The 16,762-nt window shown below is 48.6% G+C and overlaps 1 protein-coding gene across 1 annotated transcript; it reads left to right on the forward strand.

The window, feature by feature from the left end:
* Window positions 1-4,347: 4,347 nt before the first annotated feature.
* LOC149525302 (uncharacterized) lies at window positions 4,348-6,029 on the forward strand. The gene is given in 2 exon segments (XM_089776003.1): window positions 4,348-5,125; window positions 5,128-6,029. Coding segments are annotated over 2 exon segments (1,566 nt in total). The 3' UTR covers window positions 5,916-6,029.
* Window positions 6,030-16,762: the final 10,733 nt, after the last annotated feature.

The following is a 16,762-nucleotide window of genomic DNA, read 5'->3' on the forward strand; positions in this document are numbered from 1 at the left end:
AAGGAAGACTTTCCCTTCCTTCTTCTGCAGTCTAATATCTACATATGATAGATTTTCAAAAGCTGCTTTAGATTCTTCTTCAAGTGCTTGCTCATGTCCATTCTGATTGGGTGTACGCACACCGCGTGCACGGATTCCGGAGCTTTTTTCCTTTAGCAGTATCCATAGGGCCAGCAGGGAGCCCCCTGGAGTGGCGTCGGTATACCGGTGCATATATACCCCTGCTGGCCCCTCCACCCCCTCAGTTCCTTCTTACCGCCCGGGACGGTAGCTGGAGCATGCTTTCAGGCTGTTAGCCTATCTCTTAGCAGCTGTATTCCTTATCTCTTGTATTATAGTTCTAGTTGAAGTTTTATCTAGTTAAGTAGTTAAGTGCTGTAAATATTTAGTTAGATAGGGGAGCACATGCCCGTGAGGGGAGGGCATGCCAGGGCCCCAGGGCTTTAAACCTATGCCCTGAGGAGATCCCCACTCCGACTGCCTAAAGTGTCTGGGTGAGGCCCATCGAGCTAAAAGCTGCTCTATCTGTAAGAGCTTTAAGCCCCAGACCAAAAAGGAGAGGGACTCCCGGCTAAAACTCCTACTAATGGAATCGGCACTGCAGCCTCAGGGCAAGGAGCGGCCTCACTCTGTCCACAGCGCACCCGCGTCAGCCAAGCATCGTCCTGAGACTGACAAGGCACCGAGGCACAGATCGCAGTCCCCGGTGCCGAGGGCCTCCAAGAGCTCGAGGGGACGCTCGGCAGAGAGGAGTGCCCAGAAGGTGGGGCACCTCTCTTCTAAGGCCTCCAAAAAGAGGTGCAGCCCAGACAAGGGCAAGAGCCCGGGGCAGTCCACGGGGATAGGAGAGGTCCATCGTCCCTCCACCCCAGAAACCTTCGAGGCGGCCCGGGACCTCATCCAGATGGCCGTGGACGAAGGAGAGGGCCCGATGCTGTAGGAGCGGACCGCGCCGGCATCGGCCTCAAGTGCCCCCCAGCAGGCTACGGCCGGGTCATGGGACCCTCTGGGTGAAGGGCAGGCCTCAGCCCAGCAGCAGCTTTTCCTGGTGCCGGGAAGAGCGCCGGCACCAACCCCGGGCCCCTTCCTGGCAGCAGCGGCACCAGGAGTGAGCGCGCTTGCGGCGCCGGCGGCACCGGCACTGGTGCAGGGACCGGTGCCGCAGACGGGCCCTTGGGCGGTGCAGGGCCCCGCACCGTACTACACGCCGACCGCGGTGCCACAGCCAGCGCCCTGCACGGCACCAACGCTGATGCCTCTCCCGGCACTGATCCCTGCTCACACCATGGTAGTGCCAACCCAGCAGCAGGCCGCGGTGCCGCAGCACGTGGCGGCACCGGCGGGTTACTTACCGACCTATCAGATGCAGCTGGGCATGGTACCGCTACAGCAAGGACCTCCGCTTATGCACCCACCGGCACTGCGTGCGGTGCACAGGGGCAAGCCATCGGCCATGGAAGCACAGCAAAAGGTGCAGGCTTCATCGGCGCCTCCGTGGTCGGCATCGGAGTACTCTTCGGAGTCTGAGGCCGAATCGGTGGCATCGGCCAGGTCATCATACAGGTCACGATCCTGCCATAGGTCTCGCTCATCGGTCAGATCATCTCACCGGGAACCAGTGGACCAGCAGCAGTGGCAAGGGCAACCTCAGTGGTCATTCTGGACGCCCTGGGCATACCATCAGGCCCAGGGTCCTCCCCCTACGGTGCCGGTGGCAGGGTCGTCCCGTAGGAGCAGCACCCCATCTGCCACCCCTTTGACAGCCCCTCCGCCTGGAGACAGCTCGTCCATGGTGGCGATGCCAAGACCTTCGGTAATCGGTCAAGGGCAGGAGGCTATGTCCCAGCCGGGCTCAGTTTATATGGACATCTTGGCCCAAGGGGAACCAGAGGCACAGCTCGTTGAGGAGGAGGCAGTCCCGTCGAGAGTTCTCGTCATCTTCGCCGGACGAGGCCCTGGCCGACCCCGCGCCCCAACCCCCGTCAATGGACTCCAGGGCGCACCAGGAGCTGCTCCGAAGGCTGGCGGTCAACCTTGCGGTCCAGCACGAGGAGGTCCACAAGGACCAAGATCCTATGGTGGACATCATAGCGGCAGCGGGCCCTGGCCGAGTGGCGCTCCCACTGAATAAAACGGTGGACAAACTGTCAAACTCTGCGGCAGACACCGGCTTCCATTGCGCCGACCCAAAAGGGAGTCGAGAGAAGGTACTACGTACCCCAAGCAGGGCACGAGCATCTTTTTAACCACCCGGCACCGGGATCCATAGTGGTACAGGCCGCAGGGCAGAAGGAGCGCCAAGGACCCCCAGGTCCTACACCGAAGGCGAAGGAGCCCAAGAAATTGGACCTGCTTGGCCGGAAGGCCTACGCCACGGGGGGCCTCCAGCTACGTATAGCTAACCAGCAACTAATGCTGGGACATTACGCCTTTAACACGTGGGCATCAATGCAGAAATTTGCCAGCCAGCTTCCCACTGAATCCCGCCAGGAGTTCGGGGCCCTGACGGAAGAGGGGAAGGCAGTGGCGCGTACCTCTCTCCAGGCGGCCTTGGACGCGGCCGATTCGGCAGCCCGCACTATGGCTACAGGGGTGGTCATGAGGCACAGTGCGTGGTTGCAGGTGTCTGGCATCCCGCCCGAGGTGCAGACCACTATTCAGGACCTACCTTTTGAGGGGCCGGGCTTGTTTTCAGAGCAGACTGATTCCAAGCTTCATAGCTTGAAGGACTCAAGAGCGACATTGAAGTCGCTAGGCATACATACCCTGGCACCTCAGAGGCACTCCCTCCAGGCTAGACCCTATCCCCGACGGGGGCAAAACAATGATAAGGGTTGCAGGAGGGGCCGGTACAATAGCCGCCCTGACCTCTTTAGAGGCAGGCGTAGGGGCCCTCAGTCAGACTCCGAGAGGCTCAGGACCGTCACCCGGTCACCAAACTAAGCCCTCATTTTGAAGGTACGCCAGAGAGCAGAGTACCAGTCGCACTTACCTGCCCACTCTTTGGGGACCGTCTTTCCCTCTTTTACCAGGAATGGATAAAGATCACGTCGGACCGTTGGGTCCTAGACCTGGTAAAGCAGGGATATACTATCCCCTTCCTTTCCTGCCCTGCCTCCCACCCCCCTCCCCTTCCCTCTTCAGGGACCCTTCTCATGAGACACTCCTTCGGCAGGAGGTGTCCAACCTGTTGACGCTAGGGGCCATAGAAAGAGTGCCCCCAGACATGAAAGGAAAGGGTTTCTACTCCCGCTACTTCCTAGTACCCAAGGCGAAAGGGGGCATGCGTCCCATATTAGACCTCCAAAACCTGAACACCTTTATAAGGAAAGCAAAGTTCAGGATGGTGATGCTAGTTTGCATCATCCCATCGCTCAGAAAGGGGGACTGGTATGCTGCTCTCGACTTGAAAGATGCGTACTTCCATATTTCAATTTTTCCAAGTCACAGAAAATTCCTACGGTTCGTGGTGGGACAGGACCACTTCCAGTTTACAGTCCTCCCATTTGGACAGTGTACAGCCCCGAGAGTCTTTACCAAATGACAGTGGTAGCCACGTATGACAGTGGTAGCCACGTTTCTGTGGCGGCACAGGGTCCAAGTGTTTCCATATCTGGATGATTGGCTGATAAGGGGCAAGTCTCAAGAACAGGTATTGGATCATGTCTCACGGGCTAGGGCTTTGTTCGAGAGCCTCGGCCTCCTCATAAATGATGCCAAATCATTGCTAGATCCCACGCAAGTCATAGACTTTGTGGGGGCCCATCTGGACTCGCCTTTGGGCAAGGCATCTCTACCGAGAGACAGATTCATGGCTATCCACTCGCTGGTAGTGGGGCTGCAGGAGTTCCCAACTACGACAGCGAGGACCTGTATGAGGCTCCTAGGCCACATGGCGGCGTGCACTTACGTGGTCCAACACGCCAGGCTGCGCATGCGCCCATTGCAGGGGTGGCTCAGGGTAGCGCACAACCCCTTGAGGTCGCCGCTAGATGCAGTAGTGACTATTCCTCAGGACATTCTTCATTCGCTGGACTGGTAGAAGGACGAGGGCACGGTGTGTGCGGGGGTCCAATTCACCAAAGCGTCCCCGTCAGTGCAGCTGGATGCTTCGGACGTGGGATGGGGCACTCACCTGGGCACCCTCAGGATGCAAGGTACGTGGTCAACAGAGGAGGTTCACCTCCATATAAATATCAAGGAACTGCTGGCGGTCAGGTTGACCTGCAGGGCGTTCCTTCCCCACTTGCGGAACAGAGTGGTGGCGGTGCTGACTACGGCCATGTTTTATATCAACAAGCAGAGTGGGGCGCGTTCCTCTCCCCTGTGCTGGGAAGCCCTAGATCTATGGGAATTGTGTATAGCCCACGGTATTTACCTGGAGGCATCTCACCTTCCGGGAACCAGGAACGGGCTAGCGGACAGGTTCAGCCGTTCGATCCAGGCACACGAGTGGGTGCTAAGGTGGGACGTATTTCACGGGGTCTTCCAAAGGTGGGGGTCTCCCCGCCTGGACCTGTTTGCAACTCTGAGCAACGCCAAGTGCAGGGAGTACTGTTCGTACATGGGACACGGTCTGGGCTCTTGGGGCGATGCGCTGCAGATCAGCTGGCCCAGGGGCCTACTCTATGCCTTCCCCCCGTTCCCTCTGATCCACGACACACTCCTCAGAGTGCAGAGGTTCAGGGCCCAGATCATCCTGATAGCGCCAGTGTGGCCTCAACAGTACTGGTTCACCGCCCTGCTGGATCTGACCATGGAGGGCCCGCTCAGGCTACCCCTCGTGCCGGATCTAATCACTCAGAGCTGCGAGGCCGGGGTAGCACTCCACCCGAGCCTACCATCTCTGCACCTAGCAGCGTGGCTCCTCAGTGGCTCTCAGTGACAGAGCGAGCCTGCTCCAGAGCAGTCCAGGAGGTCCTCCTAGAAAGCAGAAAGCCGTCCACTAGGGCCCTTTACGAGGCTAAGTGGAAGAGGTTTACCTCATGGCTGGAGGGCAGGACGCTCGCTCCAGGTGAAGGGGCGGTTCCGACTGTCTTGGAATACCTTCTCCACCTGCGGAAACAGGGCCTGGCCACAGCCTCCCTAAGGGTATACCTGGTGGCCATAGCGGCTTTCCACGCCGGGGGGGCCAAAGGTCTATCTTTGCCAATCCCTTGGTTAAAAGATTTCTGAAGGGAATTGACAGAATGATGCCATACAAGAGACCTCCGGTCCCGACTTGGGACCTTAACCTGGTCCTGACTGCCCTTATGAAGCCCCCGTTTGAGCCTCTGGCTTCATGCTCTTTGAAGCACCTGTCCTATAAGGTAGCTTTCCTCGTGGCCATTACCTCGGCCAGGAGGGTGTCAGAGCTTAGGGCTCTCACCTCAGAACCACCCTACACGGTGTTTTTTAAAGATAAGGTGAGATTGCATCCACACCCGGGGTTTCTTCCCAAGGTTGTCTCGCACTTCCATATGTCCCAGGATATTTACCTGCCAGTGTTTTACCCCAAGCCACACGCGTCGCCCAGGGAACAGGCTTTGCACTGCTTGGATGTTAGGAGGGCATTGGCTTTTTATATAGATAGGACACGAGAGTTCCGTAAGTCAACTCAATTGTTTATTTCAGTGGCGGAAAGAATGTGTGGGCAGCCAGTCTCGGCGCAGCGTATATCCTCGTGGATTACTTCCTGTATTCGACTGTGCTACGAGGGCGCGGGTAGATCACCGCCACGCATAACTGCACATTCCACGAGCCCAGGCAACATCGGCGGTGTTCCTGGCCTGCGTGCCGATCTTGGAAATCTGCAGGGCAGCAACCTGGTAATCGGTGCACACTTTTGCAGAGCATTATGCAATTATGCAACTGGCCAGGGAGGATGCTGCCGTCGGGAGGGCAGTTCTGTGCTCTGCAGAATGATAAGGGAGTAGTTAGTCACCTTCCAACCCCACCTCCGGAGGGGGGACACGGCTAGGGACTCACCTAATCAGAATGGACATGAGCAAGCACTCGAAGAAGAAGAGGTTACTTACCTCGTAACTGTAGTCCATTCTGCATCCCACCCACCTCCCCGTGTCGGAAGGAGCTGGCAAGAAGGAACTGAGGGGGTGGAGGGGCCAGCAGGGGTATATATGCACCGGTATACCGGTGCCACTCCAGGGGGCTCCCTGCTGGCCCTATGGATATTGCTAAGGGAAAAAAGCTCCGGAATCCGTGCACGCGGCGCACATACACCTAATCAGAATGGACATGAGCAACACATCTCGAAGAACTACAGTTACGAGTAACCTCTTCTTGCCTGCTATATGTATTACCAGAATGATGTGGCTGTATTTATCAGTTTGGTTTAAATTCTAGCCCCCCACTTCAGAGATTTAGAGTTACTCCTGCACTCGTCATCTGAGTGATAGCCAAGACTGGGTAAAATACTGGATTCTCACTTTCTCTAAACTGCTACACAATACCCTTTAGACCAGAGCTACTCAACTTTGGAATCCACAATGATACTCACAGCATATGCCGAGGGCCGCAACTTAAGTGTGGTTGTATGTACATGCAAATATATATGCAAATAGCTTTTTTCACACTGACAGGTATGAATACAAAGATTAAGGCAAGACTACACAATACACTTTTAACATGGTTTTGCTTGTGCTTTGTTTTCATCTTATTTTAATTGTACTTTTAGACTACGCAGTTGTACTTTGGATCCAGGGAGTAGCCGAGTTAGTCTATACAGGATAAACTTAAAAAACAACGAATAGTCTGGTAGCACTTTAAAGACTAACAAAATATCTGTGCAAATCCGGTTGTATCTTGGGGCTTAACTGCATACAATAGATTGAGAAATGTGTCTGGGATGGAAACTGTAGGCATGAAGTGTAGCGATCGGTGGATTTCCAGTATAGCATGGTGGAAATTTGTCCATTATTTAATTGTACTGTAGTGTCCAAGAAGTGGATTTCCTGTGTGGGCTAGTCCAGGCTGAGGCTGATGGTGGGGTGGAAGTTGTTGAAATCCTTGTGAAATTAATTCTTCAAGAGTCTCTTTTCTGTGGGTCCATATGATGTTCTGTGGGATTGGAGCACTACTATGTCATCACTAGGTGGTGCTGCAGAGTTAGGAATCAGTGTCAACTTAATATAATGATGTGTGCAAGTGTTGAAAGACACTGTTGCTTTCCAGCTGGGTTACAGCTCAGTTTTTAATTTCCTATGGTGAAGTGTTAATATAGCAACAAAGATACGCCTGGGGGACCTGTTGTGGATGTCTTGTGAATCAAGTGCTGCATCCTTGACCAGACCAATGGTACCTTTTTTTTTGTTCTGTGGATAGCATCGTAAGAGAGATTTCCTGTGTATCTTGTCTTCCATGCTGCCTCTTGGCTTCCTGTCTTTGAGCAGTTTTGTATGTTGGTTGTATCAATTGGATTACTGCACAACTGAATCAAGATATTTCATTGTTCACTATACCATAGTCATGGTGGCAGGATTGTAAGTAATTTCTACAGATAATATTCCCACTGAGCTGTAGGGATTATCTACCACATGACCTGAATTTTATACTTTACAAAAATTTAATTTTATGTGTTTATGTTGGAGGCTCAACCCAGATAAAACACCAGATCCTTAGTCCTAATTGCGCTATACTTTGGCAGAGAACCCAGTAGTGGAGGGAAGAGACAGTGGCTGCAAGCTACCATTTCTTCTTGCCTAATCCTGGGCCTGGCTATTGGCTGAAATCTCCCCCCCCCCTCCCCCCGCATTTTGGAATGACTAAAGGGTTACTGTAAACCACTTTTGTAACCACTCTGCCCACTGGTGATGTTCAGAGTTCGTTGCACTCCAGCTATGCTGCAACATGACCCTGATGTTTAAGTTGGTACTGTGAGGTTGGCTACTCCAGCTTCATGTCCACCCCGGTGACTCTTCCCTGCTGGCAGGGTAGTCCCAAACTGACTGCTTAGGGTAGGTCTCCATTTCCACTACCCCACTGGAGCAGCTGGGAGAATTGTCTGCTAATCTTCCTTTGTAAACTTTCTGTATTCTTATGAATCTGATCATAAGAGAAAAGACCCAGCCTATGACATCTTTCTGGGTCAATATTGAGCAGAATCCATTCTTAGATCTCTCTTCCCGTCCAGGAAGGCTGTACTGGTGATGGGAAACTGGGGTAGCTGCTATGTCTACACAACAAAGAGTTATGCCACCATGTGTGCATGATACATACATATAGCCACACAAACAAAAAATCTCAGGTTGTGACATTTCAAGAATTGTGTCGTTCCTTTGTCACCAGCAGACCACAATTCAGGAATTGAAGATGAAAATCCTGCAGCAGGATTCGGGAATATTTTTTGTACAGCTGGCAACTTTCTAACCAGGGATTTCTCTGCTGCATTTCTCTACTGTCCCAGAATAACTGTGTTAGTAATAGTCTAGCAAAGAACTCATAAAATCTACAGATGGACAGTGCTCCATGTGTTCTGTACATGCCAAGTGTCTTATTTTATTGACAAAAACTGTCCAGAATTTCTCTGGCACCAGTCTTCTGACAGTGAATGGGATCCAAATTGAACAGCTAGAAAGAATGAATTATGGTTCTCCCATGCTACACTGAACCTCAGAGCACACATTTTGGCATGTAAGGACAGAGTGGTTACCTTAAGTGGATTTTGAAGGTGCATTCTTAAGGCAGATGTGCAGGAATAGTAAGGCAAAGCAAAATATTTTAAGGCCTTGATAACGGAGCTATTTGGTAAGCAAAACTTCAGAGCATAGAGTGGGGGTATTCTACTTATATTATGGTAATTTTAGTATTTTTCTGTCCAGATTGGTTTTAAATTTATAGTTCTCTTTCTGGCGTAGGTCCAAAGAATTTCACTGAATATTATCACCAATCTGTAACCTTAGGGGGCAAAATCAGTCCAGATTTCAGAGGGGTTAGATTTAGAAACACCATGGAACAAAGAGGATCTCAGAAAGTGGGGGGATAATTCTTAATGAGTCATTCAATCAGCTTTGATTTTGCCTTCTACAGTGTCAGCTCCAAAATGAGGATTTGTGGCCCTATTATTTTGAAAGAGCAAAATTGTTGCAAGTATTATCAAGTTCTCCCAGTCTGCTTTTTATCTGCCGGCAACTCTGTTGCCACACATTTTTGTGAGAGACTTCACCTTTGGGTCTTACTTAGACAGAAACAGCAGAGGAGTTAGGATGATATATAATTGAAATATGAACAGGTGTATCATTGTTGCTACCACTGTTACACAAATGCAACAAATATTATACAAAGTATGTCATGTAAAGTATCAATAGAAAAGTTAGTCTATCAAAACTAATACCCAATTATACATGTGTCATTTTTGTATAGAAAGTTATGAATATTGACTATGTACCTGGATTCCAAATGTGTCTGTTCATGGGGTAACACCCAGCAGATAAAAATCTACATTGAAGCCAAACAGTTTTGTGTTGATGGCCCATCAGAGGCAATTGATTCTCATAGTGGGTCACAGAAGAAACTCATGCCAGCCATATGGCTCTTCCTGTAGCTGCCTTAGTCTCCTAGGGTATGTCTGCACTACAGCACTAATTCGAACTAACTTAATTCGAATTAGTTAATTCAAACTAAGCTAATTTAAATTAGTGCATCTAGACCTAAAAACTAGTTCAAATTAGCATTTTGCTAATTCGAACTAGCATGTCCACATTGAGTGGACCCTGAACCGAGGTTAAGGCTGGCTGGAAGCAGTGCCGGCAGGGCATCAGATTAGGATTTAGAGCGTGGAGCTGCTGTCTCAGGCTAGCCGAGGGCTGTGCTTAAAGGGACCCGACCCCCACCCCGGACAGACAGTTCTCAGGGGTTTCCCGCTCGCTTGTCTAACTCAATGAGGGACAGCAAAGCAGTCCTGGCTTGGAGTGCCTTGAATGCCCACGCTCGGCACATCACAGCACTCGGCCATCAGCCCGGCTGCACTTGCCACAGGCTGCCATCCGGAGGGGGTGTCAATCGGGGGGCTGCAGGAGAGCTTACACCCCAAGGAGCCTGCAGAGCCACCCCAGTTCTCCCCATCGGGGGCTCGTACCCCATTCCTCCCTCACCTCCTTCCACTTAACCCTCCCTAGCCCCTCTTCCTGATGTACAAAATAAAGGACACGTGTGTTCAAAAATAGAAACTCTCTTTATTGAACAAATCTCGGGGAGACTGGGAAAAGGAGGTGGCAGAGGGGAAGAGAGAGGGTGGGAGAGGGGAGGAGGAAACCTGGGAGGAGGGAGCTGGAAGGGGGAAGCCAGGGGAAGGAGGAGGAGGGGAAGTATCAAACTATGGTACGCCATATCTTCAGTACTGTGTACAGATATGATCTCCTCACCCCAGAAAAGATATTTTGGCCTTGGAAAAGGTTCAGAAAAGGGCAACTAAAATGATCAGGGGTTTGGAACAGGTCCCATATCAAGAGAGGCTAAAGAGACTGGGACTTTTCATCTTAGAAAAGAGGAGACTGAGGGGGGATATGATAGAGGTCTATAAAAGCATGAGTGGGGTGGAGAGGGTGCATAAAGAAAAGTTCTTCATTAGTTCCCATAATAGAAGGACTAGAGGACACCAAATGAAATGAATGGGTAGCAGGCTTCAAACTAATAACAGAAAATTCTTCTTCACAAAGCAAATAGTCAACCTGTGGAACTCCTTGATGCAGGAGGCTGTGAAGGCTAGAACTATAACAGAGTTTAAAGAGAAGTTAGATAAATTCATGGAGGTTGGGTCCATAAAGTGGTATTAGCCAGGGGGTAGAAATGGTGTCCCTGGACTCTATTTGTGGAAGGCTGGAGATGGATGGCATGAGACAAATGGCTTGGTCATTGTCTTCAGTCCATCCCCTCCAGGGTACCTAGTGTTGGCCGCTGTCGGCAGACAGGCTACTGGGCTAGATGGACCTTTGGTCTGACCCAGTACGGCCATTCTTATGTTTTTATGTTCTAAGCTCAGGGTCGGGGTCTCACTCGACCACCTTGATTTTCATGCAAACCTGCTCCTGGGTGGCCAGGCTGGCAGCTATCCTGCCCTAGACAGCCACTTTCCTGTGCCTAGTGCGGAGGTCACAGACGTTGGAGGCTTCCCCCCAAACCTTGATGAGGTCCACGATCTCCGCACTAGACCAGGTGGGCACCCGCCTCTTGCGGCCCCGGGCAGGCTCCTGGGAGCCGCCAGCCTGGTCCCGGGAAGAGGCGGAGGGCTGGGTGGCAGCGGGTGGCTGGCTCGTGCCGTTCCAGGTGCAGTGTCTGCTGTCTGGGTGCTGGCAGGCTTGCACCTGGCACGGGCACTGTAGCCAGACTGTGCCCCTTTAAGGACTCCGGGGCCGGAAGGGGGGCAGATGAGTTTCCCTGGTGGTGCGCAGAGTGGCCACCAGGGAAAGCTGGGGAGGGCTAGCCTCCCACTAGTTCGAATTAAGTGGCTACATAGCCCTTAATTCAAACTACTTAAGTCAAACTAGGCGTTAGTCCTCATAGAATGAGGTTTACCTAGTTCGAATTAAGCGCTCCGCTAGTTCAAATTAAGTTCGAACTAGCGGTTTGCCTGTGTAGCGCCTATGAAAGTTAATTCGAACTAATGGCTGTTAGTTCGAATTAACTTTGTAGTGTAGACATACCCCAAGTAGCCAGTGACTTGTCCCTGTGAGACAGCAAGTCCTGTAAGGGCAGCTGACCCTGAGCTCCATTTTGTGCCTGTACTTTTCCACAGATTCTGCTGTGGGGGTTTTTTTTGAGGGGGACAGTAAAATACTATCCACATAGGAGAGGGTATATGATTCTGGAAAGCTCTACACTCTGTCTTCATTACTTTGGGCTGTATTTCTAACAAAGAAGCTCTAAAGAAGGACTGATGATTCTCAACCTTTTTGGGTAATTTCCAGAGAGACTTTTGCAAATTAGCAGTTTATTCTATTACTGCCTCAAACCTAATGTATGTAAGAACTTTACAATCATTTGTATGTATATGATTCCCTTAACCATTTTCACTCTTTCTAGTCTCTTATAAACAAACAGCATGATTAGTGGAAAAGATCTGTGTTATATATTGACCAGGTTATGAAGCTGATCTCTTGGGATCAAAAGAACCTTTTGTTTGATGAAATTGGTTTTCAGTAACTGCTCTTCATGAAGTTTAGTGTCCAGGGAGTGAAATAAGTGCTGGAAAGCAATATGAGACTGCATTTTGACTTCTTGTTAACCAGCGTTGTGAGACAGAAGTTTATTTTTGTCACAGGTTTGTATATCTTAGGATAAAATAACTACTGGTTTGGAGGTGAGTCTGCCTATTTCTCAACAGTTTATTCTGAATCTGGTATTCTCAGCTGTGACCCCACCTGCCAGTTTGGGGGCATTATAATAATTTGCACAATATGCCACACTTTTGCAGTTTACTGTCTCATGATGGATGGAATATTGGAGCTGCTCAAGTGTGTGTGATTATGCTGTAGCTTATTGAGGATGTGTTGTGGCGGGGTTATTTGTTATCGTAGAAACTCAAAACACAATGTTAAAATGCTCCTTAGTGAGTCAATGCAGAAGTTAGATATTGTATTTTAGTCACTTACAATTATGACTTTTGAGCATCTGCACTATCATGCCTTTAGATAACCCTGGATATATAAAATACAAGATAAATTATATTGTATTACTTCAGAAGCAATGTGAACATTTAATTCAAGATTGTGTTGAAATGTGTGTATATATAGCAGAGCCAGTTAAGGTCCTCCTTTCTATCATTAACTTTCAAATGTCCCGACTTTTGAATCCTGTAATCTTAACATGTGGAGTGGGGGCAGGAGGAAAAATAGCTTACCTGCCATTCTTTTCTTTAAGATTTTTTTGGAAGGGGAGGATAATATAGAATATCTTCATCTCAGTTCTTTATTAATCACTCAGACTGTTGTGTGCATTCACATCATTATGTTCAGTTGCAGAATCTGGTAGTGCTGCTCTAATAAAATAACTGATTCTAATAAAATAACAAATTCAATTTCTCAGGGTCTTTCAGGACCATTTAAATGTAATAAGCAGATTGGCAAGAAGCTGTTTGACATTTTGTTTTCAAAATTAAATTCCTTAGGGAAAAAACAATTTCTTGTAATATTTTTCAGTGGAAGTAAGTGTGCTTAGCAAGAGGTAGAATTTGCCTGTTGCACCTAATAAGAAAAGGCTAGAGTCCACAAAATCCCACTGATTTCAACAGGATTGTAAATAGCAAGGTTTCCATTGTGCAAATTTCTACTGACAATTGTAAGCAGCCTAACAGTTTGTCAAAATTGTCATGTATGGTAGTGACTGAGAATATTGCCCCCCTTTAAGAGCAAATGCTGATTGCTTGCTGATTACTGGGGCTCAGCCCTCTTTGCTCAGGCAATTAGGAGCCTATAATCAAGGCAGCCATGAAGCTGGAGTGGCAGGACTATACAAAGAGCAGCCTGTGGCTTTTGAATGAGCCTGTAGGAAACAGATATGGCTGCGAGTGCCCAGAGCTGTTGTGGGGTCTAGTTAAAGCAAACTGACTGGACAAACTTCTAACAGGTGGGTCTGTGTGAAAGACTCATTAATGAAGACTAAGGAATTTGTGCTGGGGAGGGGTTGATTAGGGCACGGAAGAGGGCTGGGTTGAAGCCGTATGGAAGTATCAGATTTGGCACCTGTGTGCTCTTTATTTTAATACAGAGTTCACCCTTGGGATTGCTGTGAAGGAAGGAATCCTTTCTTTCCCCTTCTGCATTAAGAAGGAAGGGACCCTGGAGAGTACTGGAATTACAGTGTATCTTTTGGATTATTTTTGTTTGCCCTGGAAGGGGAAGATTTTATTGTTTGAGTGAAGGGGGAACTGATCTACCACAAAAGAAATTGAAGCCTGGAAGCAATTTGACAAAGGAAAGGTAAGAGATCTGAAATGGGGCATAATATAGTTTCGGATAAATGCTATGATGCATTTTAATCTGATTACATCAGGTGTTATCCTCAGAGATCAAAAGCTTTCAAGCATTACTGACACTCATGGTGACTTGCATGTCACAGCTATATTTATTGCAAAGTATAGTGGGGAAAACGAAATCTTTCTCACTGTCCTTATTCTGTGCTCAGCAGCATCTGTTTGCTTTGTCAAATTTGGTATTATCTAAAATGCCTACCAACAGGATATATAAAAGTTGCATAGCAAGTAAAAATATCCCCCAAAGGCTTTATTTTGTTCCTGATTTCTTGTGGTTATTAGTTGTGTAGGCTTTGTTTTTAACACACACTCTCTCTCTCTCAGCAGTTTTTCTTCTTGCTGCAGCAAAAAAGATATTTACTTCTCATAGTAAGCTAAGGAATCTATTTTACAGACATTTACAAAAAATAGGGAGCATGGGAAGTATAAGCTTTACAGTGGAATCCATTTCTGTTTTCTCCCTTTAGAGCGAACCAAACCTTAATTCTGTTGGGACGTGGGGGTGGGAAGACTACTACAGAAAGTCTTCTACTTTGAGTTCCCCCCCTCTTGAGTTGATTTTGCTAAAATAATGTGTTTTTTTTTAACTGCTAACTGTCCAGGCTTGGTTTCCCAGTCATTGAAGTGTAAAGGGAGCACTCTGATATTTCTTCTTCCAGTGATGTCCCTATACGTGCTCCACTGTTCGTGTCCTGGCACTACAGACTGGAGTTTTCATGAGCTGTGGTCAGCTGGGTCGCACATGTGCTTTGTGCTATTCGTGCTCTTTTAATCTCTCGCACAGTCCTGCTCCTGCCAGTTCTTTCTTCACCATCCGCGGTCGCAGATGGAGTGAGCCTTCTCTCCTCAGACAGACTGTCAGGAGTTGAACAGAAGTGTATCTAGTGTTACAGTTAGTTGTAGTTCTTGTTTGAATCCTTATAGTTAGTAGTTATAGTTAGTTTGCCGTTAGAAAAAAACAAAACAAAACCAGTTCTTAGTTATATAAGTAACTATGCCGGGATCTCCCGACTTTAAGAGGTGCGCCACATGCCATGATACGATGCCTGCATCAGACGGCCATGCCAATTGTATTAAGTGCCTCAAAAATGCATCCACTATGCCAGACTCATTGTTGGGGCACGTAAGGACCAAGAAATGCAGCTGAAAATGTTTTTATTTGATAAAGCGCTTCAATCCGCAGAGCTTTCTCAGTCAGTCTCCACTCTGCAATCTCCCAGGGCCAAGAAGAGAAAAGCCATCTCTCTGCAGTTGGCTCTAGCTCAAAAAAGAGCATCACCAGCCCGTTCTTTACCGTCAGCCCGAGTGAGTGTGGGCGACAAGCAGGGCACATCCGGTTCAGTGATATCCAGGCATAAGTTGTTCTCAGAACCAAAACCCTGACAAAAAAACTGCATTCGTGCTGTCAATGGCCTCAACGGCCCACTGATCAGCACCACCGGCAACTGCTTCAGCCACTGCAGTACCGATGACACTGGCACCATCCATACACGTGCCGTCAACCTCGGCAGTCTATTTCAGCACCATAGACCTTGGCACTGTTGACCTCCACACATACATTTGCACAGGCAACATCAATACCATGCACCCCATCCAGCCCTTCAATGCTGAAGAAAGCTCCTTACAGATCTGATGTAATAAGATAAGTCCAGAACCGTTGGCTTTCTCCCTGGCACCGTCCTCTACTCCACCTTCTCCTTATTCCTTTCACCTCACCAGGGACAATTGAAGTTGGACTCCATGGGATTGGTCATATCATGTGTCTACATATCATGTGTCACCATCACCTTCTTTCAAGATACATCGCTCATTCACCTTTCCCTTCTTCAAGGGGTTCTTCACATTCACTGTATTCTCCACACCTCCCAATACATCATTATAGGCACTACAGAACTGGACTCTCATCTAGATATGCCTTTTCAATGCGGTCTTACTATAGACGACAGAGCCCAACAATCTACCGCTCTCATTCCCAGTATGCCTCAACCCATCATCGTTATTGTAATTCTGATTACAGTTGTCCTTGTTACCACAGTCGTCCAACTTCTTATGCCCCGTTCATTTCTCCTCAACCTTTCCATGACCAGCAACTAACAATTACACCTTCCAACACTCCCTCTATAGCTCATCATTCAGAACCAGAGGAAAGTCAGCTATCTGAAGCTGAGGAACACCCACCGGATGTTTCACCAACCCATCAGTCATCATCATCCCCTGATGAAGCTGTTATACCTGGTGTCCAGTCTTCTCCCGATGACCTCAAACAGTTTCAGGAGCTTTTTCAGAGGGTGGCTACATCCTAAGACATCCAATTAACTGAGTGGCTAGGGAAATAACTCCAGCTTCTCAAGAATCTTTAGACGTCACAACGGAGAAGAATTGCAATTCCCCTAGACAAAGCTATTATGGAAGCTGCTGATGAAATTTGGCAGACTCCAGCCTCAGTGCCACCAACTAATAAGTGCACTGATAAAAGATACTTTTTCCTCCAAAGGGAGCTGACTTTTTATTCTCCCATCCTCAATCAAATTCATTAATTATTGACACTTTCCAACATAGATCTAAACTCCCACAATATAAGAACACTGTGGAGAAAGACAAGAAGAGTATGGACTTGTTTGGCAGAAAGCTTTACTCTTCTTCCACCTTACTCTTATGTATAGCCAACTATGAAGCACTGTTGTCCAACCTTAACTTTGACAACTACACAAAGCTTACCACCCTCATTGAGTAGCCCGGACTCCAAGAGACCCATATTAAAGTTCATTGTTCAGGAGGGTTACACCTCCTCCAGGATAG

This window comes from Pelodiscus sinensis, chromosome 2, assembly GCF_052426305.1.
Source record: "Pelodiscus sinensis isolate ZL-2025 chromosome 2, ASM5242630v1, whole genome shotgun sequence".
In the NCBI taxonomy this organism is placed as follows: Eukaryota; Metazoa; Chordata; order Testudines; family Trionychidae; genus Pelodiscus; species Pelodiscus sinensis.